Below are 27,836 nucleotides of genomic sequence, written 5' to 3'. Positions count from 1 at the left end.
ATATATATATATATATATATATATATATATATATATATATATATATATATATATATATATATATATATATATATATATATATATATATATATATATATATATATATATATATATATATATATATATATATATATATAGAAATATGTGTGTGTATGTATATATATATACATATAGACAATTTGAAGAAGTTCACATACAAAAATGATTAAATGCACACATATATAATAGTATTACAGAATAAACCCAACAGTAATCCTGTTGTGGCATTTCTCAGAAAATATCTGAGGTGTTCATCACTCCTCTGGGATCTGTGGGGTGCTTTGTTGGTGTTCATCAAACTAAAATTCTGTTCACACACGCATACAGTGGGGAAAATAAGTATTTAGTCAACCACAAATTGTGCATGTTCTCCTACTTGAAAAATTAGAGAGGCTTGTAATTGTCAGGGTCAACCATGAGAGACAGAATGTGGAAAATTAAAACAGAAAATCCCATTGTTTGATTTTTAGAGAATTTATTTCCATATTAGAGTGGAAAATAAATATCTGGCCACCTCCAAATAAGCATGATTTCTGGCTGTCAAAGAGATCTAATGGTAGAACTGTTTTAAACCTGAGTACCGGAGAAAGTCCACACAGGCACAGGGAAAACATGCAATCTCCATACAGGAAAGTCAGAACCTTGGTTTGAATCTTTCATCTCAGAACTGAGCCTCGTGTGCTTATCACTTTTCCATCGTTACAATTACAATGTTTCCCACAAAATCTAAGTGCAGTGTTTATGTTTAACCTGGATCTTCAGAAAGAAAAAAAAACCTTGGCCTTATTTACAACTGTATTTACAACTGTATTTTAATGTTGGGACACAATGGTGGCACTTGTAAAGCAAAACATACTTCCTATAAAATACTTCAGAGCCACTGTCCAAGAGCAAATATTTCCGAGTGCTCTCGGACAAGTATCTATAATGTTTTGTGAAATGTATAGTACAATGTATTCAGAATATTTCAATTGTCATATATTTTACACATCTGGCTCAGAAAAAAAAGATAAATTTAGAGATAATCAACACAGATTGAGACACTTAAGGTATACCATTTCTCATAACAATAGTAATGTATTCAAACCCTTTACAAAGACGACATGGTTACACAGAGGATTTTGCACACTATCATTATGAAACACATTTTTAACCCACACCAATATCAATACACACCAGTTTTGATTGTCCCAGATACATCAGTAGTTTCCAGTCCATTGACCGCCGACTCACTGAGAACTGTTTTTTTGCGGGACAGGCCAGCTAGGCAGCCCACTGTAACACAATGTCCCCCGGCCCAACAACCAAAATGGCGCTGTTTAAGCGGCAGCCGGCGGCCACGGTAGCTTTGTCCACTCTTGTTCGTTTTGTGTTTTTGCGGCTTTTATGTTTTAATGATTTGATGATTCCATTTACTTTGATTTGCTTTGTACTTTGTGCTTTTGCTTTGCTGTTTATTCTGTCTAATCACCCTCTTGCTACTGCCACAATGTAATTTCCCGAATACGGGATGAATAAAGTTATCCAATCCAATCCAATCCAATAAAGCAATACCACATGGTGGAAAGTGGCTGCTGCAGCTCCCCAAGGAGCGCTCATTCAGACGACCTTGTCCCCAGCGGACACAATCGGAGTCGATTGGCCGTGCTGCACATTACAGGAAAGAAAGAGAGCGTGTATCACAGAGAGTTAGTCACCTAAAAGACACACACTAAATGAGACTCATTTACACAAGGAGTGCCCTTGATGATGATGATGATAATAAGGGTATTTAGGGACTTTCCCCAGAGAGAGGCAGGTGACTGACGGGTAATTTTCACGCACAAAAGACCAATGGTTGTTTCTGATTGTGGTAATCATCATCATTATTGTCAGAGAAATAATGTATTTGAAAGACAGAATATAAGAACAGGCTATTTTGGATTTATTCTATAAGAACAAGTTCTTCTCCTTCAATATTTTCTTTATGTTCATCATGATGTAATTTTCTTAGTTTTTTTTTCATTTACTAATTTTCTTAACTTTAATGTCCATTTCTTTGAGCACTTGTAGAAATAACTCCCTCTTTCATTGTTTTGTCTACACAGCCTTTATCCTATCTCCTCTTGAACAGAAATCAGAAAGTGTTTTTCTCTCCTGCAGAAGATGTAGCATATTTGAGGACAAGATATATTACAGTTAAAATGGATGTTTCCTCATTACAAAGTGGGATTAGGCAGTGTAGGAGGTGTGGAGTGGCTTCATAAGATAAGTGGCGGTCGGATTTAGAACATTTTTTGGACTTAGAAAATTTTTGAGACCCAGGAAATTGACCGGGACATTTGCCCGTGCCTATCCGAGGCTTCGATGGCGATAGAAAAGAAGGACGAAAAAAAGGAGGATGGATATTGTGTACAGTTAAAAAGGATTTTTGGTGAGTAAAATATGGCTATATTCTAAATAATATTTCAATTGTGGGCCCTGTTCTGATATCTGAAAAGCTCCAGTGTTTGTATTTAATCACTAAATGCTGCTAGGAAGTCGATTTTAGTGCAGTTTTTGCTGTTTCGCCATTGACCGCCATCACAGTCTTTTCCCAGGGAAACCACCCCCTGGTACGGTTGTAATGTTTGAAAAGCTCCAGTATTTGTATTTAATCAACAAATGCTTCTAGGAAGTGGATTTTACCCCATTTTTGTGTATTGATTATTTTTTATGTCGCCGCTGTAGCTGCAGTCGAGGTTTTATAGCCATAAAATAGTTTTTGAGGGGTGGATTTATTTGTTGAAGGCCTACGAGAAAATGCACGGACCACCACTGGTGTCCAGTTAAAAAAGATTTTTGGTGAGTAAAATATGGCTATATTCCTAAATAAGATTTCAATTGTGGGCCCGGTTCTGATATCTGAAAAGCTCCAGTGTTTGTATTTAATCACTAAATCCGGCCCGTCTGGTGGTTTGGTACGGCGGGGAAGAAATCTGCATTGTATAAAAAAATATGAATTGTGTTTAAAATTTGTAGTTCTTGTATTATCCGCTAGGGGACAGTGTTTTAGTACGTGCAGACAACATGAATTGACATTTATTTATGTTCTTATGTTATTCTCTTGTTCATAATGTAAAAGGAAAATTCTTTTAATAAACATTTTGATAATTTACTCATTCTTTGCACTAATTATTAGTATTAGTCACTAATACAAAGGAAAAAAGTGGGCTTATTGTTATGTAATTTTACAATGAGTTTACTGGTCCGGCCCGCTTGATCTCAAATTAAGCTGTATTCGGCCCGCAGAACAAAGGGAGTTTGACATCCCTGCACTAAATGCTGCTAGGAAGTGGATTTTACCCCATTTTAGTGCAATTTTTGCCGTTTCGCCATTGCCAGAGAAATCACCCCCTGGTACAGTTGTAATGTCTGAAAAGCTACAGTATTTGTAGTTAATCAATAAATGCTGCTAGGAAGTGGATTTCACCCCTTTTTAGTGCAATTTTTGCCATTTCACGTATGGTCGTATATGGACATATCGACGTTCATCGCTGTCTTTTTCCCGGGGAAATGATAGTCCAGGCCCGGTTCTGATATCTGAAAAGTTCCAGTGTCTGTATTTAATAACTAAATCCTGCTAGGAAGTGGATTTTATCCCATTTTAGTGCAATTTCAAACATACAGTAGTGGTCAAAAGTTTACATACACTTGTGAAGAACAGGGGTTCTTTTATGACTTTATTAAGGAGGAATAGAAAAAAAGTGATCAGATCTGCTAGGTCAAAAGTATACATACGTTACGGTCCCGTAACCCACCAGGGGCACCGTGATGAAGATTCTTGAACCATTTGTCTCCATTTCTCTCGGTCGCGGGCGACTGATTGCGTTGCGTTGAGGCCATATCCCGTCCACTCCTTGATATTGTCCGTCCACAATTTCCTCTGGGGACCTCGTCTTTGTTTGCCACTGACATTTCCTTGGAGAATGACTTTGGAAAGTCCATTACCCCTGACGACATGGCCGTACCACTTGAGCTTCTTCTTCTTTACGATTGACAGGAGGTCTTCATGCTTGTCTACATCAGCAGTAATTAGACCCCGAATTTCATCGTTTGTTACTTGGTCTCTGTAGGTGATACCGAGAACCGTTCTGTAGCATTTCATTTCCAATGCTTGTATTCTCCTTTGAAGCTCAGCAGTCAACGTCCACGTCTCACTTGCGTAGAGGAAAATTGACAGGACGAGGTCACGCAGCAGCTTGAGTTTGCTGCGGAGGTTGATGGATTTGTCTCTCCATATCGGTTTCAGTTTGGCCAGTGCTACTAAAGTTTGAGCTGCACGAGCCAAGACTTCAGCCTTGGAGCCTTCGTTACTGATGGTCGATCCAAGGTATTTAAACTGCTTCACAGTTTCTAGCTGGGAGCCGTTTACTGCAATCTTGCTCATCATAAGCCTAACACTGTTCGTCATGATTTTCGTTTTCTCAGCGCTGATCTTCATGCCATATCTTGCTGCTGCTTTGTCAAGGCGAGCCACAAGATCGGCTAGTTCGAGTTCAGAACCTGTGATCAATTCGATATCATCTGCAAATCTGAGGTTGGTGACCACTCGGCCACCAATGCTGACTGAACCAACATGGTCGTCAAGTGCATCCGTCATGATTGGCTCAAGAAGTATGTTGAACAGTGTGGGGGATAACAGACATCCCTGTCGTACGCGAACCTGGGTGTGGAACCAGTCGCCTACTAAACCTTGCACAAGTACTGCGCTGCTAGCTTTGGCGTACAGTTCCTGTATGATCTTGGTGACCTTTGAGCCCATGTTGTATTTGTTCATTGTCGCCCACAGTGCATCGTGCCATACCCTGTCGAACGCTTTCTTGAAGTCGATAAACACATGGTATATATCTCTCTGATGTTGATCATACTTTTCATACAGCACTTGAAGATTGAAGATTTGTTCAGCAGTGGATCTTCCTTTACGGAAGCCAGCTTGTTATTCGGCAATAATTGCTTCAGCTTGGGGTTGCAGTCTATTCGGGATGACCTTGAGCATTACTTTGCTAGCATGTAGGTCCGAACAGTATTCAGTCCAGCGCTTCAGAATATCTTGGCTTTCGGTGAGGCAATGTCCATTTTTGTCCTTGATCGAATTTACTCTGGTCTTTTTCCGTATGGTCAGATCCTTCACGATTTGGAAAGCCTTCTTGCTATTGTTACCTCTAAGGCTAGATTCGACTTCCAAACACTGTTGGTTGATCCAATCTTCTTTAGCCTTGATCATGTGGAGTCTGATCGTTCTGTTGACCGCTTTGTATTCCGTTGCACCGTTTGCTGTGTTGATAGACCTTTTCAATGCTTTACGTGTGTCGCACAGATCTAGAATCTCGTCTGTGACCCATGGCTTCTATTTCCTGCGATGAATTCCCAGTATATTGGTTGCGCTTTTGACCATCACAGAGTTGAAATTGGTGGTTAACCCTTCCAGGCTATCATCAAGTTCCAACATTGCTGAGAACTTGCCGCCAATTTTTGCTTGAAATGCTTCCAGTATGTCAGGGGACTTCAGTCGGTCCAGATTAAACTTAATTCTGGAGCTCTTGGCCTTTGCAATCCTTCTCAGTCTGACTCTGAAGTTCAGAAGCACCAGGTCGTGGTCGCTTCCCACATCTGCACCTGGGAAAGTGCACGCTGTGGCTCTATTGATACCTGACATGAAGCGATTTGGCACCAGGATATAGTCGATTTGGTGACGCATGCCATTGGGGGCATGCCACGTACATCGTCTTGAATCTTTGTGTGTGCCAAGGGTATTAGCCAGCACCATATCATTGAGACTGGCGAACTTAAGTAGGCGTAGTCCACGCACGTTAGTTGTTAAATTGCAGGAGGGTCCACAATGGTTTCCCCAGTCCTCGATTGCATCTACACCAACCTTGGCATTCCAATCCCCTTGTATGATGATAATATCTTTCTTGTCAGTAGAGTTGACAGTATCCTGTATTTGAGAATAAAATTCCTCAGCTATGTCATCGCTAGCATCACTCGTGGGAGCATAAACCTGGATAACCGTCATATTGAACGGCGATGCTCGCAGGTGGATGGATATAAGTCTGCTTGAGATTTGTAGGCACCCAAGAATTGAGTCTTTTACACTCTTGTTAACTAAGAAGCAAACGCCACGCTGGTGTACGTCCGATTCACCACTGTAGTAGAGTACATGTTGATCTTCGGTTTGATGCACACCTTGATTTTTCCATCTGACTTCGCAAAGTCCAATAATGTGCTAGTGGTAGTTTAAAAGGCTGTGGGTGAGCTCATGAATCTTGCCTACCTGGGCAAGAGTCCGGACATTCCATGTACCAATACTGATTAGGTCTGTTGACCGTATTTTTCTTGCTACGTTTGTTACACTTTTGGTTTTATCGTTTATGGTCGCATCAGTAGCCAACTTGACACTCCCGCCCCAATACATGACGGAAAGCGTGGCCCTTTTTATCCTGGCCGACGACCGAGCCAGTATGGAGGTTTTATTTTGGTTCATTGTTCATCTGGTGTTACAGGGGCTATGAAAGACTGGCGGTGCCCATTCCTCTCCAGTCCGCAGTTGACTTGTAATCAGCCCTATGTCGCCGTCCATTTCTGTCCGCCGACTTGATGCCTGTGCCATTGGTCCACACTAGAACTCATCTGCCAAGGACATCACCCAGCTCCCTGCTGCCAGAGCCTTCATGCTTTGATTGGAGTGCAAATCTCCTAGAAGGATTTCCCTAAAGAGGGTGCGGGCTCCTTCTGCCCGATAAGCGCAATGAGGTTTTGTCTGCCAGCTGAAGCCGTTTCCAGGGCATGGCAGGTGGAGCCACTCATGCGCGATTTGGGAATGAGTGAGGGCTAGTGACGTCTGTCGACCCGAAGGCTCAAGCTGACGAGATGTCAAAAGTGAATCCCCCTCTCCTCAGGGTCCCTACGCCCTTTGGTAACATGTCACTTGGCCATTTTTACTTCAATTAGGTGCTTTAGGTAGCCATCTACAAGCTTCTGGCAAGCTTCTGATTGAATTTTTGACCACTCCTCCTGACAGAATTGGTTCAGTTCAGTTAAATTTGATGGCTTTCTGACATGTATGTGTTTCTTCAGCATTGTCCACAAGTTCTCAATGGGTTTGAGTCAGGATTTTGGGAAGGTCATTCGAAAACCCTTTTCTAGCCTGATTTTGCCATTCCATTACTACTTTTGATGTGTGTTTGGGGTCATTGTCCTGTTGTAACACCCAACTGAACCCAAGACCCAATCTTCGGGCTGATGACTTTAGGTTATCTTGAAGAATTTGAAGGCAATCTTTCTTCTTCATTATCCCATTTACTCTCAGTAGAGCACCGAATCAATTGGCAGGAAACAGCCCCACAGTATAATACTACCACCACTGTGCTTGACGGTAGTTATGGTGTACTCTGGGTTAAAGGCCTCACCTTTCTGCCTCCAAATATTGTTTTTTGTTTCGTCTGACCACAGAACTTTCCTCTTATCTTTGTCCATGTGTACAGCAGCGAACTTCAGTCGAGCCTTAAGGTGCCGCTTTTGGAGCAAGGGCTTCCTTCTTGCACGGCAGCCTATCAATCCATAGAGATGCAAAACACGCTTGACTAATGACACTGACACCTGTGTTCCAGCGGTTTGTAATTGTTGGCAGTTCTGCCTTTTTGGTGATTCTCGGTTGAATATTCAACCTCCTAACCAATTTTCTCTCAGCAGCAGGTGATAGCTTTTGTTTTCTTGCTTATCGTGGCAGTGACAAAACAGTGCCATGCACTTTATAATTACAAACAATTGTTTGCACTGTTGTTCTTGGAACCTGCAGCTGCTTTAAAATGGCTCCAAGCGACTTTCCTGACTTGTTTAAGTCAATGATTCACCTTTTCAGATCCCTGCTGAGCTCCTTTGACTTTCCCATTGTAGCGTTTATGGGCGTCTGCATTCAATGAGCCCTATTTAAATGGCCTCAGAGAAGTTGATAGGTCTGAAAATACAACTTCAGGAGCAGGTTAAGAAAGAGTGAGATCAATTTAAATAGGAAATAGGTTTATTACCGGACTGCAGGATGGTTGGAGGATGCTCCGACAGCTGTGAACCTCTCACAGCCTGCCTTCCTCGCAATTCTCTCTGACTGAACACTAGGTCAGTTTTTATATAGGAACTCAGGTTAATCTTTCTAAAACAGTGATGTATTTCTAAAACACTGATGCAAGACTGAGTTTATGTAAACAAAACTTTGGGCTAATATGGTTAGACATCAACATTCAGAATTATCCCTGAGTCTGGAAGGATTGACAGATAGCCATCACAGCATTGTGTGCATTAATTAAACAACTGCGAGATTTAACAAGGCATCTGAATATGAATGTTTGCTGCCCATATGGTGCCTATTACTCACTTTAATTCGCTCAGTCCGCACAGGGTGTCAATTTCTGCTGTGTATATAATTTTGGAGAAGCTAATGTAATACCAATCTCTCTGTGTGATGCAGACATAATTGTCTCTTTTACATGCAGACATGATGTTTACTGATTCACAAGGTGCTGAATGCCATGTTTTTTTTATATTGGTGATGCAAGCATTTATACCTCTTGGACAGGTTCACCTACGAGATCGCTCCAGTGTTTGTTTTAATGGAGCAGCTTACCCTTAAGAAGATGAGAGAGATGATTGGCTGGCCCGATGGTGAGGGAGATGGCCTATTCTCACCAGGTTAGTAACACAAGAACCAACAAAATCTATTCACTACTGTGTTTTAATAAGGTTTACTGAGAAATAAGAAAAAAAAACAAAGATATACACGTCTATGTGAAACACTTGACCCACTGACAACCTAGTGAACATTTTAATGCAGTGTGAAAGCACATCAGAGTTTATCTGTAGCTTTGCACAAATGCCATGACAATTAACCAACTGAAGCAAGATGTATTAGAAAATTCCTGTTCATAAAACCAACTAACTAACTGAGGTTTTGGCCAAGAGTATGATTTTTGTTTTAAACACCACTGTCTCTTCTGCTCAACAGGTGGCGCTATTTCTAACATGTACAGTGTAATGATCGCACGTTACAAATATTTTCCCGAGGTCAAGACCAAGGGCATGTTTGCTGCTCCTCGCCTGGTTCTTTTCACATCCGAACATGTATGTTGTATTTAAAGAACAGATGTGAAATGTGGACCTTAATTTGCCCACTACTCCTTGGGAGAATTGCTTGATTTTGATTAGAAGTAAAAAACACTATTCAACTTGATGATTTATTGAGCCACCGAGCCAATAAAATCATCATTGTTTAGCTGATATGTTTTTCCTGCAGAGCCACTACTCGATAAAGAAGGCTGGTGCTGCACTTGGATTTGGCACTGAGAATGTGATTCTGCTAAGCACAGATGAGAGGTAATTAAAAAACATTATTTGAAAACAAATACAATAAACAACCGCATATCCACTCTTTAACCACACAAAGTCTTTAAATGTGCTATGACACAACAAATTACTTTAAAATGATTACAGATTCAAATCCATGCACCAAAAGATGACAGAACAGGCGTCATAATGAAATTAGAGACAATATAGTCTTACTTCCTTTGATGTCTTGGAACTGCCCACTAAAAAAAGCTTGTAACAGAAGATTTTGTCACAACCGGTCTATTAGCATTTTATCCATAGAGTTTGTATTGTCTGGTTTCTGTACAATCGTTCTGTCATCCTGCCAACATGCACTAGCTTAAACTGCACAAGAAATGTAGACATGATCGTTTATTTTCTGGTTTTGGTTCACAAACAGACTTGGAAAAAGCAGTTGTTTAATGCATTATCTCATTTCATCTCATTTTCTGAACCGCTTTTATTAGGGTCATTGGGGGGGGGGGTGCTGGCCTCTCTCCCAGCTGTCTCCGGGCCGGAGGCAGGGGACACCCTGGTCAGCCGATCGCAGGGCACAAGGAGACGGACAACCATGGACACTCACACCCATACTTAAGCACAATTTAGAGTGTCCAATCAGCCTACCGTGTATGTTTTGGAATATGGCAGGAACCTGGAGTACCCAGAAGAAACCCACGCAGGAAAACATGCAAACTCCACACAGATATGGACATGACCTGTGTAATAACTTTGCTGTATGGACGACGGAGCCAACTTGAATGCGTGCCGGAGGCTGGTTTATTGATACTCACAGACAGGCTTTTAAACCATCAACAACCGGGTTACTCGTAATACGTAATGCCCATCAGGTGGCGATGGTTACGCCCACCGTTATTGTATCCATATATTACACTCCTTCCCCTTAAACTATGAAGTCCCCCTTAAGAATTAACCCTTACTTCAAAAATGGTAACTAACTTATTACTGCTCACACCACCATTTGACCCAATATTTCCATCTCTGACATTTCCATCTCAGGAACTCTTTTTCACATTTTTGGTAGGGACCGGAACTCTTTTAGTCCAGGAACAAAGTTCCAACAAGTGTTGATCACAAAGTCAGTCGCTTTGGAGGTGCTCTTACTGGGTATCTGCCCCCAAACACCTCGGAGGAACTGACCGCTCGGCGGTCCGATGTAACTGTTTTGTCACACCCTATGTTCCAAAGGTGTCTCTTCCGGTGAGGACGGGCTCCCACCTACCGCTCCAGGTGTGCCTTTCCTCTCCACATCTGCATGAACCACCACTGGGTATTTGTTCGTGACGTCCAGCTGCTCATCTGGAAACGGCAATGTCTCTGGTCTGGATGGTTGGTTGTACAGCAGGTGATCTATGTGGACTGTGCGTCGGCTCACTCCATTCCACACCATATAGTTGACTGGTCCGAGTCTTTTTTTCCACTATTCCTCTTGTCCACCTCTCCTTTCCTCCACGGAAATTCGGGATCAGGACTAAGTCACCCTCAGACAGGTGTCTCAGCTTGGAGGCAGTCTTATCATGGTAGGTCTTCTGCCTTTGTTGTTTTGCTTCCACCACCCGAGTGAGATCTGGCTTCAGTAAGCTGAACCTGGTCCTAATTTGACGTTTTAGGAACAGTTCCGCTGGAGCACATCCTGTAACACTGTGTGGTGTACTCATGTATGCTATCAGGAAGTTAGCCAGCTGGTGCGGCATTGTTATGGTGACATTTTGTTTCCTTTCATCAATCACTTGTTTCAGCCAGCAGTGATGCTTTCACTGTCTGAACTGCCCGCTCTGCAGCTCCATTTGAAGCGGGATGGTAAGCCGGTACCAAAGTTTGTTTTATTCCATCGCTCAGCAGGAAGGTTTTGTACTCCTGTGACGTGATTTGAGGACCGTTGTCGGAAACAATCTCCTCAGGAAGACCATGAGACGAAAATATGTTCCGCAACACCTCAATTACTCGGTGGCTGTTGCCATGGCGATGACCTCAAGCCATTTGGAATGACTGTCTACTATGACTAAAAAATTGTGTTGATCATTTGTGGCAAAGTCAATATGTATTCGTTGCCAAACTCTAATCGTCCACTGCCAGTGTAGAAGTGCTGCTGCTGGTAGCTTCCTCACACTCTGACAGGCCTCACATTGTTGTACAGTATATTCTATGTCACTGTCCAGCTGCGGCCACCACAACTAGCCTCTGGCTAAGGCCTTCATCCTGCATCCTCCCTGCTGTCCTTGGTGAAGCTCCTGCAGTAGTCGCTCTCGTTGTGCTGGTGGAATGATAACTCGAATTCCCATAATATGTATCCTTGTTCCACAGACAGTTGATTTTTCCGGGAAAAGTATGAGTTAAGTCTCTCGTCCTGGTTATGACTTGGCCATCCAGACCGAGTCAACTTCAGTACTTTACACAGGACTGGGTCCTTTAGAGTGCTCTTTGCGATCTCTGTAGCCTGCACGGGAAGCTCATCCATTACTGCGAAATAGAAGATGCTGTTTTCCTCCTCTGTGTTATCCTTCCCCGGCAGTCTAGATAAGGCATCTGCATTGACGTTTTCCGCCGAATTTCTGTACTCGATATTGTAATCATAAGCCATCAGTCTCAGCGCCCAACGCTGCATTCGCAGAGCAGCCAAAGTGGGGATTGCCGTATTTGGTCCCAAAATTGCCAGAAGTGGCTTGTGGTCAGTTATTAAACTGAACTTGCGCCCATACAAGTATTTTTGAAATTTGGGCACGCCAAAAAATATGACAAAAGCCTCTTTCTCCATCTGGCAGTATTGTCTTTCTTTCTCCGACAATGTGGGCAAATGCGATCGGCTTCTCCTCCCCATCTTCCATTATGTGAGACATGACTGCCCCCGTTCCATAAGGGGATGCATCTGATGCTAGTCTCAGGGGTTTCTTGGTGTCATAATCCTTTGCATCCTTGAATGCCGCTGCACATTCAACTGTCCATTTCCACGCAACTTCTTTCCTTAGCAGTTGATGTAGCGGCTGCAGCAGTGTCGACAGATCATTCATGAACCGTCCATAATAGTTCAATATTCCTAGAAAAGACTGCAGCTCTGTGACATTTGTAGGCTGGGGTGCATTAACAATGGCTGCAATTTTCGTCTCAGTGGGGTGCAATCCCTCCTTATCTATCAGATGGCCCAGGTATTCCACTTTCACCCGCATGAATTCACATTTGGCTCTTTTTACTCTCACCCCGTAGCTTTCCAAACGGCTCAGTACCCCCTCCAGATTCCTTAGGACTAAGGTGCTCATCTCTTGTTTTCCCTGTGACCAATATGTCATCCAAGAAACAGGTCACGTGCTCCAAACCATGGAGGATCTGGCCCATCACATTCTGAAATATAGAAGCCGCACTGGACACTCTGAATGGAAGTCTAAGGTACACAAAAAGTCCTTTGTGAGTATTTATCGTTAAATACTTTTTTGAGTCTTTTTCCAACTCCAGCAGTTGGTAAGCGTGTGACAAGTCCAATTTGCGGAAAAGAGTGCCCCCAACTAGGGTGGCAAAAAGGTCTTCAACATTTGGTAGTGGGTAGGTCTCTTCTTCCACACTCTGATTCACTGTGACCTTATAGTCCCCGCAGATACGAATTGACTTGTCTGCTTTGGGCACTACCACTATGGGCGCAGTCCACTCACTACGTTCTTTCCTTGAGATCATGCCCGCTTTTTCTAGGCGATTCAACTCATTCTCCACTGCATTCTTTAGTGCATACGGTACTGGCCTGGCCTTCCTGAAGATAGGTTTGGTATTTGGTTTTACTGTAATTTTGGCCTTAAAATCACGAATCGTGCCTAGCTCCTCAGAAAACACTGCTTTGTGTCTCCGCAACACTGCCTCTTCATCTGAATTGTCACATCCTCTCGCTGGTCTAACTGCGAAGATGCTTGCCCAGTCTAGTTTTAAATTTTTGAGCCAGTCACGGCCAAGGAGGGCTGGTCTGTTACCTCCTACGATTACCTGTGGTAGATGACCAAACTGATTCCCTTTTTTTACCTTCACAGTTACTTGTCCCATCAAAAGAATGTTCTCCCGGGAAAGGTCGCCATCTGCACTTTACTTACTTTTAATGGTCGATGCGAGAGATGCTTCCTTTATATTCTTTCAGGAACAAGTGTTACAACAGCTCCTGTGTCGAGCTGCATTTCTAGAGGAGTTCCTTCTAATTTTAATAGTACTGTCATTTCCTTCTTCTAATTTCCAACTGTATTTGCAGGATACACAGCAGTGAAGGGATATGACCCAACAAATTCACCATCAACATTTCCTGTTCTCACTTATATTTTCAGTTACATACCGTGTGTGTCCTTGCCTATATTTTGTTGTACACATCCTTGCCATGTGCCCTACGCTGGAACACTTGTAGCATGTCTCTGTTTTAAATCGGCATACTTGAGCTTCATGATTGCTACCGCCACATCTGTAACAGGGTTGGTAAGTTTCTGCTCTCTGTGGTCTGAAATGTCCAATTTTTGTGGTTTTACCCTTCCATGTGCTGGTTGGTTGGTATTTCTACACACCTTTGCTCGTTTTCTCCTTGTCGATCTTATTCACTGTGGCTTGTCCTTCCTTTTTGCTGGCGAACTCCAATGTATTTCTTGATACCCATCCATCGATAGTGACAGTTCGCATGTTTTTTTAAATGTCAGATCTTGCTCTGCAAGTAACCTTCTCTGAATAGCCTCCACTCTCAATCCACTAACAAATCTGTCTCTCAGTGCTTCATCTAAATGAGTACCAAATTCGCAGTGGGTGGATAACTGCTTAAATGCCACAATATAATCTGACTCAGACTCGTTTTCCTTCTGATTCCTTTTTTGAAATTTGAATCGCTTCGCGATCACCAGCGGTTTTGGGTTGTAATGGGATGATAATTTTTTTGCTTAATACCTCATACGAGAGGTTACCTGGCTTCTCTGGAATATATATATATATATATATATATATATATATATCTATCTATATATCTATCTATCTATCTATATATATATATATATATATATATATATATATATATATATATATATATATATATATATATATATATATATATATATATATATATATAGATATAGATATAGATATAGATATAGATATAGATATAGATATATAGATATATATATAGATATATATATATAGATAGATAGATATATAGATATATAGATAGATATATAGATATATAGATAGATATATAGATATATAGATAGATATATAGATAGATAGATATATAGATAGATATATATATAGATAGATATATATATAGATATATATATATAGATAGATATATAGATAGATATATATATAGATATATATATAGATATATATATATATATATATATATATATATATATATATATATATATATATATATATATATATATATATATATATATATATATATATATATATATATATATATATATATATATATATATATATATATATATATATATATATATATATATATATATATATATATATATATATATATATATATATATATATATATATATATATATATATATATATATATATATATATAGCTTAGATGATTCAATAAAGACTTGTGTTACCGAATTCGTACGGTTTAAAATGCAGGTAAATCAAGATGGCGGAAGCTGTAGCGATGGTGTGAATTTCGAGGCATTTTATGTGGAAATCTGGTACTCATCCAAAATGTTTTCTTAAAAAGAATTACGTGACAACTTTTGAGGGATTTTTGGAGTTTAGAGAGGTTTTGGATTGGATTGGATAACTTTATTCATCCCGTGTTCGGGAAATTTCTTTGTTGCAGTAGGAAGAGGGTGAGGATGCAGGAATAGGAAAGGCATTTTACACAAATAGGTAGTTAATAGTAAGTCAATAAATAAATACATGAATAAATATATAAATAAGTAACCGTGTTGCTGAGACATACATATTTCATACACATACATATATATAGCAGCACATGTATACTATATGAGAATTCAGTAGGTCCTAACCCACAGCCTTTTTTTGGTTAAAGAGCCTGACAGCTGATGGGAGGAAGGATCTGCGGAATCGCTCCTTCCTGCAGTGAGGGTACCGCAGTCTACTGCTAAAAGAGCTTCGAAGGGACTCCACCGACTCGTGCAGGGGGTGGGAGGTGCTGTCAATGATGGACCTCATCCTGGTCAGCATCCTCCGCTCTCCCACTTCCTCCACAGAGTCCAAAGGACAGCGCAGAACAGAGCTGGCCCTCCTGGTCAGCTTGTTCAGCCTGTTCCTGTCCCTCTCTGTGCTCCCGCATCCTCAACAGACCACTGCATAAAACACTGTAGATGCCACCACAGTGTCATAGAAAGTCCTCAACAGTGACCTGCACACTCCAAAGGACCGTAGGCTCCTCAACAGGTAGAGGCGGCTCTGGCCCCTTCTGTACAGGGCATCTATGTTTGTGGACCAGTCTAGTTTGCTGTTGAGGTGAACACCCAGGTACTTCAAATTCTCCACGATTTCAATGTCTTTACCCTGGATGTTCACCTTAGTGGTCTGTTGAGGTGTCCTCCGAAAGTCAACGACCATTTCCTTTGTCTTACTGGTGTTGGTGTTCAGGTGGTTTTGCCTACACCAGTCGACAAAGGCTGTGATGACTCCCCTGTACTCCAGGTCGTTCCCGTCAGTCACTCGTCCAACAATGGCGGTGTCATCGGAGAATTTCTGGAGGTGGCAGGTGTCTGTATTATGTTTAAAGTCTGACGTGTAGAGGGAGAAGAGGAGTGGGGAAAGCACTGTGCCTTGTGGGGCCTCCGTGCTGCAAGTTACCACATCAGACGTACAGTCCTGGAGTCTCACATATTGTGGTCTGTCGGTGAGAAAGTCGATGATCCATGCGGCTAGGTGGTTCCTTACTCCAGCCACCTCCAGTTTCCCTCTCAGAAGGACCGGCTGAATGGTGTTGAATGCACTGGAGAGGTCAAAAAACATAATTCTCACCGTGCTTCCCAAGTTCTCCAGGTGTGAAAGAGACCCGTGCATCAGGTAGGTGGTAGCATCTTCCACACCAATGCCTGGACGATAGGCGAACTGCAGAGGGTCCAGCTCTGCATTCATCAGGGGGCTCACGTGGTTGAGGATGATCCTCTCCAGTGTCTTGATCAGGTGAGAGGTTAGTGCTACCGGCCTGAAGTGGTTTGGCTCCCTGGGGTTCGCAGTCTTTGGGACTGGGACCACGCAGGAAGTTTTCCACAAGGTGGGGACCTTCTGCAGACTGAGGCTGAGGTTGAAAATATGCAGAATCACTGTGTCAAGCTGATCCGCACACTCTCTCAGTAGTCTGGAGCTGAGGCCGTCTGGACAGGTAGCCTTCCTTGCCTCGATCTTCTTTAGTTGTTTTGTCACCTGATCGACAGTGATGCAGAGACCGGTGGAAGAGGGGGAGGAAGAGGGGGAGGAAGAGGAGAACACGGGGGTAGAGTTGCTGCTGGTCTGGGGGGTCAGGGGAGCAGGGGCAGGGCTGAATCTGTTAAAGAACTGATTCAGTTCATTGGCCCACTCCTCGTCTCCGGACTCCGGGCCTCTCCCACTGTTGCCTCCATGGCCCGAGATGGTCCTCAAGCTCCTCCAGACCTCTTTGGTGTTGCCTCTTTGGAGTTGCTTCTCTAGCCCCCCCCTGTAGCTGGTCTTTCCCCTCCTTATCTCTCTCTTCAGCTCCTTCTGGACCGTTTTGAGCCTCTCCTTCTCCCCAGACCTAAAAGCCCTCTTCTTCTTGTTCAGGAGGGCCCTTAGATCCCTGGTGACCCACGGCTTATTGTTGGAGTAACAACGGACCTTCTTGGAGGGTACGATGTTCTCTACACAGAAGTTGATCCTGTGATGCAGTGGGTCAAGCTGTTGATGTCTTCCCCATGTGATTTGCACAGCACCTCCCAGTCGGTTGTCTCGAAACAGTCCCTCAGTACCATGCTGGTCTCCTCGGTCCATCTTTGTATGATCCTCGTGGTAGGTTTTATTTTCCTCACCATGAGGATGTAGGTGGGGATCAGATGGACCAGGTTGTGGTCTGAGCGCCCCAGTGGGGGAAGGGGGACTGAGCTGTATGCCTCATTTGTGTTGGCATACAGCAGGTCCAGAGTTTTTTGTTCCCTGGTGCAGCACTTCACATACTGAGTGAAGGTGGGGAGAGTCGAAGTCAAGGGAGCATGGTTAAAATCACCAGAGATAAGAAGGAGAGACTGGGGGTGTGTCGTCTGTAGCCGGGACAGAGTAGTGTGGAGCAGCTCACGAGCCACTGCCGCATCGGCCGAAGGAGGTATATACGCAGTTATTATGATGACGTGCGAGAACTCCCGGGGGATGTAAAACGGCCTGATGCTAACAGCTACTAGCTCGATATCTCGAGTGCAAAATTGCTTCTTCACAGTAATATGCCTAGGACTGCACCATCTACTGTTAATAAAGACAGCTAGTCCCCCACCTTTCTTCCTTCCGCTCTCCTCGGCGTCCCTGTCCGCCCTCACCAGCTGAAAGCCATCCAAGGAGATGAGAGAGTCTGGTATTCGCTCATCCAGCCAGGTCTCCGTGAAGCAGATAATGCAGGTGCTCCGATATTGTCCTTGTTGTTTGGTCAGCGCCGTTAGCTCTTCCATCTTGTTGGGGAGAGATAATAGATGGAATGCTGGGTCTGAAGCGTCGCTTTTTCTCCTCACATTTTCGTCCGGCTCTGCATCCTCTTCTCTTGCTCTTTAACTCAGCGGGGAGGTCCAAGTCCAGGGGAATCCCGGTGTTGCGTAGCGCTAACAGTTGATCCTTCGTGTAAAGCAGCGTAGGCATGGCTGGGTGGGTCAAAATAGTGTCCAAAATTTTGAAATTTGAATTTGAAAAGATTGACTAAACTAGTAGATCAAAGACTGCCTCTCGCACAGCTTGAGTCTTGGAGTAGAGTCTTGAAAGTAAAGTCCCAAAACATTAAAGTATCGAATATAATATATAAAGTGAAGTAACAGGTAAAGTCTTAAGAGACAATAAAAACATAAAATAAAGGATAAAAATCTGTCAAAAAAGCTGTACTAACACAGAATTCGAGTGACGGTTTAGGGAGCTATTGCAACACGCAGCCGCTTTGAACGGCGCCCTATGATATCCGGAGTCCCGGAGTTTGCGTTGCATTTCTGGGTCCATGACTGAAATTCCGGAGCAGTTGGCAGCTCTGCTATTGTTCCAGAGTGAGGAAATGGTGAATATCGACAGGCGGATCAATGTCTGCAGTGATGCGGACTCGAAAAGGAGATTGTTGAGGAGTTGATCATTTAATTCAGTGAGTTTGAGGTGAGAGACATGGAGTTGGTGATGCCTGCTCTAGAAAGATTTTTTTTTAATCTGAAAATGAGATGGTTTTATAGCAGGCCTTTGATGCTTGCTTTGTCAAAAGGAAACCCTGTTTAGAAAAACATATAGCATGAATTATGCTTTTCACTTTGAGTTGATATGACTATTAAGCTTCTTGAATCAAAGGGTTGCAGAAGAAACCGCTTCATCTTCTTACGCTTATGTTACCTATCAAACACTTATGCGATTCATGTTGTCTTCTTCCAGGGGGCGGGTCATTCCTGCTGACCTGGAGGCTAAGATTATCGATGCTAAGAAAAAGGTGGGATCTTTATTTTGCTTTTAGTCGCAAACGTTCATAAATTCAAAGTGTTAAGAATGTCTACATTTTACAGGGTTTCGTGCCATTATTTGTGAACGCCACAGGTGGCTCCACTGTCTATGGTGCTTTTGACCCCATCAATGAGATTGCTGACATTTGTGAGAAGTACAATCTATGGTTGCACGTTGACGTAGGTCTCCAATATTAGTTTGTCATCATTATATTTTGTTATATTATAAAAAAAAACCTTTATTAATGAATTGTTGTCATGTCCTCCTAGGGTGCATGGGGTGGTGGTATGCTGATGTCTAGAAAGCACCGCCATAAACTCAATGGAATTGAGAGGTAAAAATTGTCTTTTTGTGATGTATACTGTGCCAAGCCTATTGTGTAATCAGACAATAATTCACAAGAATCTTTTTGTCAAGTTGTCTTAATTTACAGTGAAATTGTTTTCCAGCTTTTGAGCTCCGAGTCGTTAATATCATATTTTACTAGATGATCTTGCATGAGAAAAAAAGGTCTCACGACAAATAAATTACTTGTAAAAAATGAGTGTTTTATTATTTTTCATGTAGCTTTTGGGTTAAATGAGCGAAAAATGATGCCAGGCTGAATTCATGTAAGAAATGTTTGTAATATTGTGGCTCTTAGATAAGAATCTGACCAAAATAATAGCACAAGCTCTCAGAATGACGTGGGACACATTTACACCCATGTGAGCTACACACATTATTATATTACATGAATTGAATACTGAGCTTTCAAATAGGTGATGGTAAGGTTTACATAACATCCTGTAGAGCTACAGTATTTCTTTGCATTGATAAATGCAAATTATATTTCTATTTTGTACTTTGGTTTCCAATTATATTGTATTTTATTCAAAATAATACAAATTACAGCATTCATAGAGATATATTGTGTAGGTTAGTTCTACTCCCACTAAAGTCAAAGAAAAAATCAGTTTAAACTTTACAGAGCCAACTCAGTCACGTGGAACCCCCATAAGATGATGGGCGTGCCTCTGCAGTGCTCAGCAATCCTTGTCAGAGAGAAGGTACAGAACTCACACATTGTCCATTTATCATGATCACATTCATATTGAAGTTCATTTTGCGTATGGAAAACATTGAGAATTTGAATGCATTTGTGTCCAGGGACTGATGGGTGACTGTAACTCCATGTGTGCTGGTTATTTGTTCCAACAAGACAAGCAGTATGATGTCACCTATGACACCGGGGATAAAGCCATCCAATGTGGTCGGCATGTCGACATATTTAAATTCTGGCTCATGTGGAAAGCAAAGGTTAATTGACATATACTGCACCTTTAAAATAAGCCTGCACAGACTAAGAGTATGTTGTGGTTCTTATTCGGAATGGGATCTTTCTCCTCACAGGGCACCATTGGCTTTGAGCAGCACATTGACAGGTGCTTGGATCTGTCTCAGTACCTGTACAACAAGATCAAGAACAGGGAGGGATATGAGATGGTCTTTTATGGAATGGTAAGCCCTACAGATTTCTGTTTCATGTCTATATAATTATAGATATTTATATATTTTCCCCATTAACTTGCCCCCATTTCTTTCTCCAGCCTCAGCACACCAACGTTTGCTTTTGGTACATTCCACCGAGTCTGAGGGGAATGCCAGAAAGTGAAGAAAGGCAGAAAAAGCTCCACGGGGTGAGACGCCTTTCGAGAATGATACGGGGATACCGTGGTTAATGCTGCATGGTGATTAGCACGCCTCTGAGATCGAGGCTTCAAACCCCAGTGGGTTCCTTCCTGTGTGGAGTTTGCATGTTCTCCTTGACGCCTTCATGGGTTTTTCTCTGTGTCTTCCGGATTGTGCCCACATCCCAAAAACATGCAAGGTAGGCTGGTTGAACAGACAAAATTTTCCCTTGGTATGAGTGTGAGCATGACTGAATGTTTGTTTCCGTCTGCCCTGCGTCTGATTGGCAGTGACACAATCGCAACTGATTTATATTGACAAAAATAGAACAGAGCAGGCCCTCCTGACCATCTTGTTCAGCCTGTTCATGTACCTCTCCATGCTCCCGCATCTCTACACACACTCTGCTTTTATGACACTGCAGTTTCCACCACAATGTCATAAAAGCAGTGTCCTGCACACTCCCAAGGACCGTAGTCTCCTCAGAAGGTTGAAGCGGGTTTGGCCCCTTTTGTACTGGGCATCTGTTTGTGGACAAGTCCAGTTGGTTGTTGAGGTGAACACCCAGGTACTTAAAAATTCCTCCGCAAATCAATCACCTTTTCCTTTGTCTTACTGGCGTTAATGAGTCAACAAAGACTGTGATGACTCCATGGTTGTTCCCATCCTTCACTCTTCCAATAATATAGCATATTGTGGCCTGTGCTTTACTCCAGCCTCTTCCAGTTTCCACCTCAGTAGTACAGGCTGTACGGTGTTAAAGGCACTGAATAGGTCAAAAAAAAAGCACGACTCTCACTGTGCTTCCTGTGATCTCCAGGTGTAAAAGAGAAATTTGCATTAAATGATCGCATCTTCCACACCAATGCCTGGACGGTAGGAAAACTGCAGCTTGCCCACCTCTGTATTCACCAGGGTGGTGAGATGGTTCAGGATGATTCTCTCCATTTTCTTGATCAGATCAGAGGTTAGTGCTACTGGTCTGAAGTGGTTGGGCTTCCTGGGGTTCACAGTTTTTAGAAATGGAATCAAACATGAAGTCTTCCACAAGGCGGTGACCTTCTGCAAACCGAGACTGAGGTTGAAAATATGCACAATCACTCTTCCCAGCTGATCCGCACAACCCCTAAATACTCTGGAGCTGAGGCCATCAGGACCAGTAGCCTTTCTTGCCTTGATCTTCTTAAGATGTCTTATCACCTGATCAACCATAATGGAGAAAATGTTGGGGGAGTAGGATGATGTCCCATGTGGTGACATTGGGGTTGGAATAGGGGGAAAAAAGGGAAAGATGAGGGTGGAGATGTGCCTCTGGTCTGGGGGGCCAGGGCTGTGGGGGCAGAGTCGATTCTGTTAAAGAACTGATTCCGTTCATTTGCCCACTCCCTATCCCCGGACTCCAGGACCCTCTGTCTGTTGCCTCTATGGGTGGATATGGTTCACTTTTGGTATAATTTTGAGAGCTGGTTCCAACAGTAAACTTTCTGTCACCATTTGACCGGCGACCAAAAGACCGGCGACCAAACGTTCGAGCACCGCCCCGGCTACACTATTTGCTGTCAATAAAAACAGCTAGTCCACTACCTTTCCTCCTACTGCTCTCCTCAGCTGCTCTGTCCACCCTCACCAGATGAAAACCATCCAGGGAGATGAGTGAGTCGGTTATTATATCATTCGGCCAGGCAGGTCTCCGTGAAGCACATAATACAACACTCCTAATAATCAATTGCAGCCTAGAAAGCTCTTCCATTTTATTGGGGAGAGATCTCACGTTCCCCATAATATTATGCTTGGTCTGAAGCGTTGCTTCTTCTCCCGGCTTTTTCGTTCAGCTACACTTATACCTCATTTACCCCGCAGGGATTTCCAGGGGTAAACAGGTTTTGCTCTTTCTGTTGCGTAATGCTAACTGCTGATCCCGTGTGTAGGACAGCAGAGGCATGGCTGAATGGGTCCAAAAAATGAAAATGAAATGAAAATCAGACATAGGCATTGTCGTCATCATTGACTTGACAAAAAGCCTAGTAGTCATCATACCCTCAGCAGCGTATGACGAAATTGTATAGTGCTTCTCCACAAGTTCGTCTTCCCAGGCCAGACACATTTATGACATTTATGACATTCATACTTGTTAGCTCTCCGCCTTGAGCGCCATTTTCCGGCGACTACAAGTTGCCTCACCGATGCCAACAAGAATAAGATGGATCACTTGCCTCTCAGTCTTTATACTTACCCTCCCTCAGTCATCCTGTGGAAGGCAGATCTGCACCAAACGACCTTCCTGTTACTTCAATTCGACTTGACTTAATTTCATAGTAGGGATATGTGTAGTCGTCACGTCACGTGTTGCTGCAGGTTCAGAGACCTGATGGCTGTTGGGAAGAAGCTGTCCTTGAGCCTGTTTGTCCGTGCTTTGTAGGACCTGTAGCGTCTGCCAGATGGAATCAACTGGAACAGGCCGTGTCCAGGGTGGTATGGGTCTCCAACAATGGACCCGGCTCTTCTGAGGTATCGGGGGTTGGCAATGTCTTCTAGTGATGGCAGAGAGCAGCCGACGATCTTCTGGGCAGTGTTTATCACCCTCTGTATGGCTTTTATGTCTGCTGCCGTGCTTCCGGTATACCACAATGTAATGCCGTAAGTCAGGATGCTCTCCACAGTGGCTCTGTAGAAGGTTGCCAGAAGCTTGGTGTCCAATTTGTCCCTTCTCAGTACCCTGAGAAAGTGGAGTCGTTTCTGGGCCTTCTTCACTAACACTGCGGTGTTTGTGGACCAGGAGAGCCTATCCGTGACGTGGACTCCCAGGAATTTGAAGGAACAAATGTCCTTCAAAGGAAGGAAAAAATGTCCAGAAATAGCAGAAAGAAACTAAACTGATAAAACAAAGACTTCCTTTCTCACACGACACGTGGAGTCGAGTCGTTAAAACATAAAAGTATAAAGTACAAAGTAAAATATTAAGAAATATTAAAATGAATTTAAAAAAGATAGAAAAGATATAAAACACTTAAAATGAGTCAGAACGGACAGAGCTGCTGCCACCAGCTACCGCTTGGGCGGCACCTTCTTAAAAACAACAGCTTTTATAAACTACTGTTTACTTGTATTTCCCGTATGGGCGCGAAAAAAATTCTTATGGTAGTTATAATGGGTGTAACTTCTACAGGTATTGACAGAATTGGATTGGATTGAATTGAATGCTGGCGGCCCGGTGGGGCAAGTGGTTAGCGCATCAGCCTCACAGCTCTGGAGTCCTGGGTTCAAATCCAGGACCTGTCCACCTGCGTGGGTTTCCTCCGGGTACTCTAGTTTCCGCCCACATTCCAAAACATCCATGATAGGCTGATTGGACAATCTAAATTGCCCCTTCATGTGGGTGTGATTGTGCACGGTTGAAAGTCTCCTTGTTCTATGTGATCGGCTGGCCACAATTCAGGGTGTGCCCCGCCTCTGGCGCGGAGTCAGCTTGGATGGGCTCCAGCACCCCCGCAACCTTAATGAGGATAAAGCGGTTCAGAAAATGAGATGAGATGATTTCAATGCGTTTATTGTCATCATACAAGTATAATGTGATTTAAAGGTTTCACCATTCCATGCAGAAATAACAACAACAAATAGACAAATAAATAATCAATAAATAAGAACTAAAGAAATAAGTAGTCCAAGTGAGATCAGCAGAGTGAGGTGGCCTTGTTCCATCGGAAGTCCAGGATCACTTCCATGGTTTTAGAGACATTCAGCGCCAAGTTGTTGAGAGCTCCACTCGCTAAGTCTATGGACTTAACAACAAATAAACAAACACAGATAATCAATATAAAGTAAGGTAAATAAATAATCAATACATAGTAAGGTAAATAAATAATCAATACACAGTAAGGTAAATAAATAATCAATACATAGTACGGTAAATAAATAATCAATACATAGTATGGTGAATAAATAATCAATACATTTTACGGTAAATAAATAATCAATACATAGTATGGTAAATAAATAATCAGTACATAATAATAGATAAATAAGTGATCAACATAATAAATAAGTAGTGCATATTCGTAGTATTAATGTCTTGATTAGGTCCTAGGTGCAGAACTCAAGTTGAGTATGGTGACAGCCCTTGAAAGTAACTGTCTTTGAGTCCATTGGTCCTGGCTGTTATGACTCTGTAGCACCTTCCAGAGGGCAGCAGGTTAAGGTGGTAGAAGCCGGATGAGTATTATCTTTTGGAAGACACAAGCATGGGAGCCTGGATTTGCCGGTCCCCCTTGCTTGTTTAGAACCAATAGACAGTTGTTGCGCATTAAAAAAATGTACACAATTATGTACAGGTATGCTACAGAAGTTCTACACTTCAAATCAATCAGGCAAAATTTACAGATATTAGATTGGAAAACTTTATTAAACGATTAGTTACAAGGTAGACAGTACAGGCTCAAAGGCCGCAGAACAACAAAGCAAAAGCAGAAAGTACTTAGCAAATCAAAATAAATGGGATCATTAAGAATCACCAAATCAAATCAGAAAAAGCAGCAAAACACAAAACGAGCAAGAGTTGACGCAGCTACCGCCACCGGCTGCCACTTGAACGGCGCCATATTGGTTGCGGTAGCAAAAACGGATACAGACTCAAAAGACGTAAAGGTGGACAAAAACTGGAACCACACACAGGAAGTCTTGCACAAGATGGGGAACTTCTGCAGACTGTGACCGAGGTAGAAAATATGCAGAGTCATTCTTCCAAGCTTAGTTCCTCAGTAGTCTGGAGCTGAATACAACAGTAGCAGAGTAGAGCCCCTGGTAAGCGCCGACAGCTCTTCCATCTTATCCCATGATGGAATGGTGGCACACGGTCTACTTGCCGAAAGACTTTTAGCCGACTGACATCTGGCCGAAGGCCAATTCGCCGACGGGGCATCTGGCCAAATGTAGAATTAGCGGAATGACTAATTAGCCGACCGACTATCCAGTTGAAGCACATTTTACCTATGCGCTTCCCCGCCCCCGGTCGTGTGTGTGTACAATTTTTTAACCTCGGCCCGCGGGCCATACGCGGCCCGTTATTTATAACAACATTCATTTAGAATAACAAGTTACAGATAACAACATTCATTCAGAATAACAGGTTACAGATAACAACATTCATTTAGAATAGCAAGTTACAGATAACAACATTCATTTAGAATAACAAGTTACAGATAACATTCATTTAGAAAAACAAGTTACAGATAACATTCATTTAGAATAATAAGTTACAGATTACAACATTCATTTAGAATAACGAGTTACAGATAACAACATTCATATTCATTTAGAATAACAAGTTACAGATAACAACATTCATTTAGAATAACAAGTTACGGATAACAACATTCATTTAGAATAACAAGTTACAGATAACAACATTCATTTAGAATAACAAGTTACAGATAACAACATTCATTTAGAATAACAAGTTACAGATAACAACATTCATTTAGAATAACAAGGGCATTTATTCACGGCCAAACAAAGTCGTCATAACAGCAAGCACTTTAATGACAAGAAAAAAGGTATTTATAACATTAGATACTGTAATTTACACCAGCATAGAAAACATTGAGATTAATCTTTGAATTAAGGTTCTCAGCAAATAGTTTTGAATATATATTTCCTAAAATAATGGGAAATTATTTAAATTAAAATATATTTAACAGGTATATATTTCTGCGTATCTCAAACTCCAAAGAGTTATCAATTAAACAACTGTTACTTTGTCTTCATTTGTTCTCACGACTGCAAGAAATTATTCCACAGTGCAAAGAAATTGATGGGGAAACATCTTTTATTTTTACATTGACAAATGCATGTCTTACAAAGTTCAAATATGGTACTACTGCTTGATAAAAATATTCCTGAATACTCTTGTCACGGGAAGAGTATTCAGGAATATTTTTTACATTTGTATTATTTATAATGTGCTAAAATCACGCGGAAAATGGCATTTAATGATTAAATACAGATACTGGAGCTCTTTGGAAGCTTAAACCAAGCCCAGGCCAGTGATTTCCTTGGTAAAAGACAGCCATGGACGTCAATGGCGAAAAACCCCAAAATGCACTAAAATGTGCTAAAATCACACGGAAAACGTCTTTAAATGATTAAATACAGATGCTGGAGTGATTTGGAAGCTTAAACCGAGCCCAGGGTAGTGATTCCCTGGTAAAAAAAACAGTCATGAGAGGCGAAACGTACAAATGCGGCCGCAAAAAGCCCCAAAATACACAAAAATGTCTTTAAATCCAGCCGAAAACAGCATTATATGAATAAATACGAATACCGCAGCATAAATAAAAGTAATGGCGATTTTTGAGACTATAACCGAGCCCAGGGTGCTTGATTTCCCGGTAAAAAGTCCACTTTTAACCCTGTACCGGACCCAATTGCAGTAAAATTATTTGTCCATCAGGTGGAAGTGTTCTGCCGATTCAAATAAGAACAAAATTTTAATTTGAAATAATATCCCATTATTTTAGGAAATATATATTCAAAACGATTTGCCGAGAACCTTAATTCAAAGATTAATCTCAATGTGTTCTATGCTGGTGTAAATTGCAGTATCTACTGTTATAAATACCTTTTTTCTTCTGTCATTATAGTGCTTACTGTTATGACTACATACTTTGTTTGGCCGTGAAGAAATGCCCTTGTTATTCTAAATGAATGTTATCTGTAACTTGTTATTCTAAATGAATGTCATTATTTGTAACTTGTTTTTCTAAATGAATGTTGTTATCTGTAACTTGTTGATCTAAATGAATGTTGTTGTCTGTAACTTGTTCTTCTAAATGAATGTTATCAGTAACGGGCCGTATATGGCCCGCGGGCCGAGGTTTAAAAATTTGTACACACACACACACGACCGGGGGCTAATTCTACGTTCGGCCAGATGCCCCTGATTGTCTTTCGGCAAGTAGACTGGCCACGTGGAATGGTTGGTCAGTGTCAGGTTTAAAACCATATACATTCAATAACTCCGGATCAGAGGTAGCACACGTAGAGTCGGCTTGATGAGATTTTGAAAGATTTCAGCTGACGGAGGGGTCAGAGTAGCCAGCGCTGGTAGATGT

The 27,836-nt window shown here is 42.0% G+C and overlaps 1 protein-coding gene across 3 annotated transcripts in view; it reads left to right on the top strand.

Annotated features, from left to right (window-relative positions):
- Positions 1-27,836, top strand: part of LOC144201196 (glutamate decarboxylase 1-like) — a 39,743-nt gene that overhangs the window by 7,453 nt on the left and 4,454 nt on the right. For 2 of the 3 annotated variants that reach the window (XM_077723641.1, XM_077723640.1), the window contains 10 exons: positions 8,633-8,745; positions 9,059-9,174; positions 9,347-9,426; positions 18,994-19,048; positions 19,122-19,238; positions 19,329-19,393; positions 20,030-20,108; positions 20,209-20,358; positions 20,452-20,559; positions 20,649-20,738. In XM_077723641.1, the coding sequence (XP_077579767.1) occupies positions 8,633-8,745; positions 9,059-9,174; positions 9,347-9,426; positions 18,994-19,048; positions 19,122-19,238; positions 19,329-19,393; positions 20,030-20,108; positions 20,209-20,358; positions 20,452-20,559; positions 20,649-20,738 (973 nt within the window). Of the gene's footprint in view, positions 1-2,163; positions 2,453-8,632; positions 8,746-9,058; positions 9,175-9,346; positions 9,427-18,993; positions 19,049-19,121; positions 19,239-19,328; positions 19,394-20,029; positions 20,109-20,208; positions 20,359-20,451; positions 20,560-20,648; positions 20,739-27,836 lie in introns of those variants that run through there. The other variant, XM_077723642.1, reaches the window with a different exon arrangement.

Source organism: Stigmatopora nigra, chromosome 9 (genome assembly GCF_051989575.1).
Source record: "Stigmatopora nigra isolate UIUO_SnigA chromosome 9, RoL_Snig_1.1, whole genome shotgun sequence".
Taxonomy (NCBI): Eukaryota; Metazoa; Chordata; class Actinopteri; order Syngnathiformes; family Syngnathidae; genus Stigmatopora; species Stigmatopora nigra.
The sequence above is the reverse complement of the archived record's forward strand: the minus strand, read 5'-3'. Positions and strand labels throughout refer to the sequence as shown.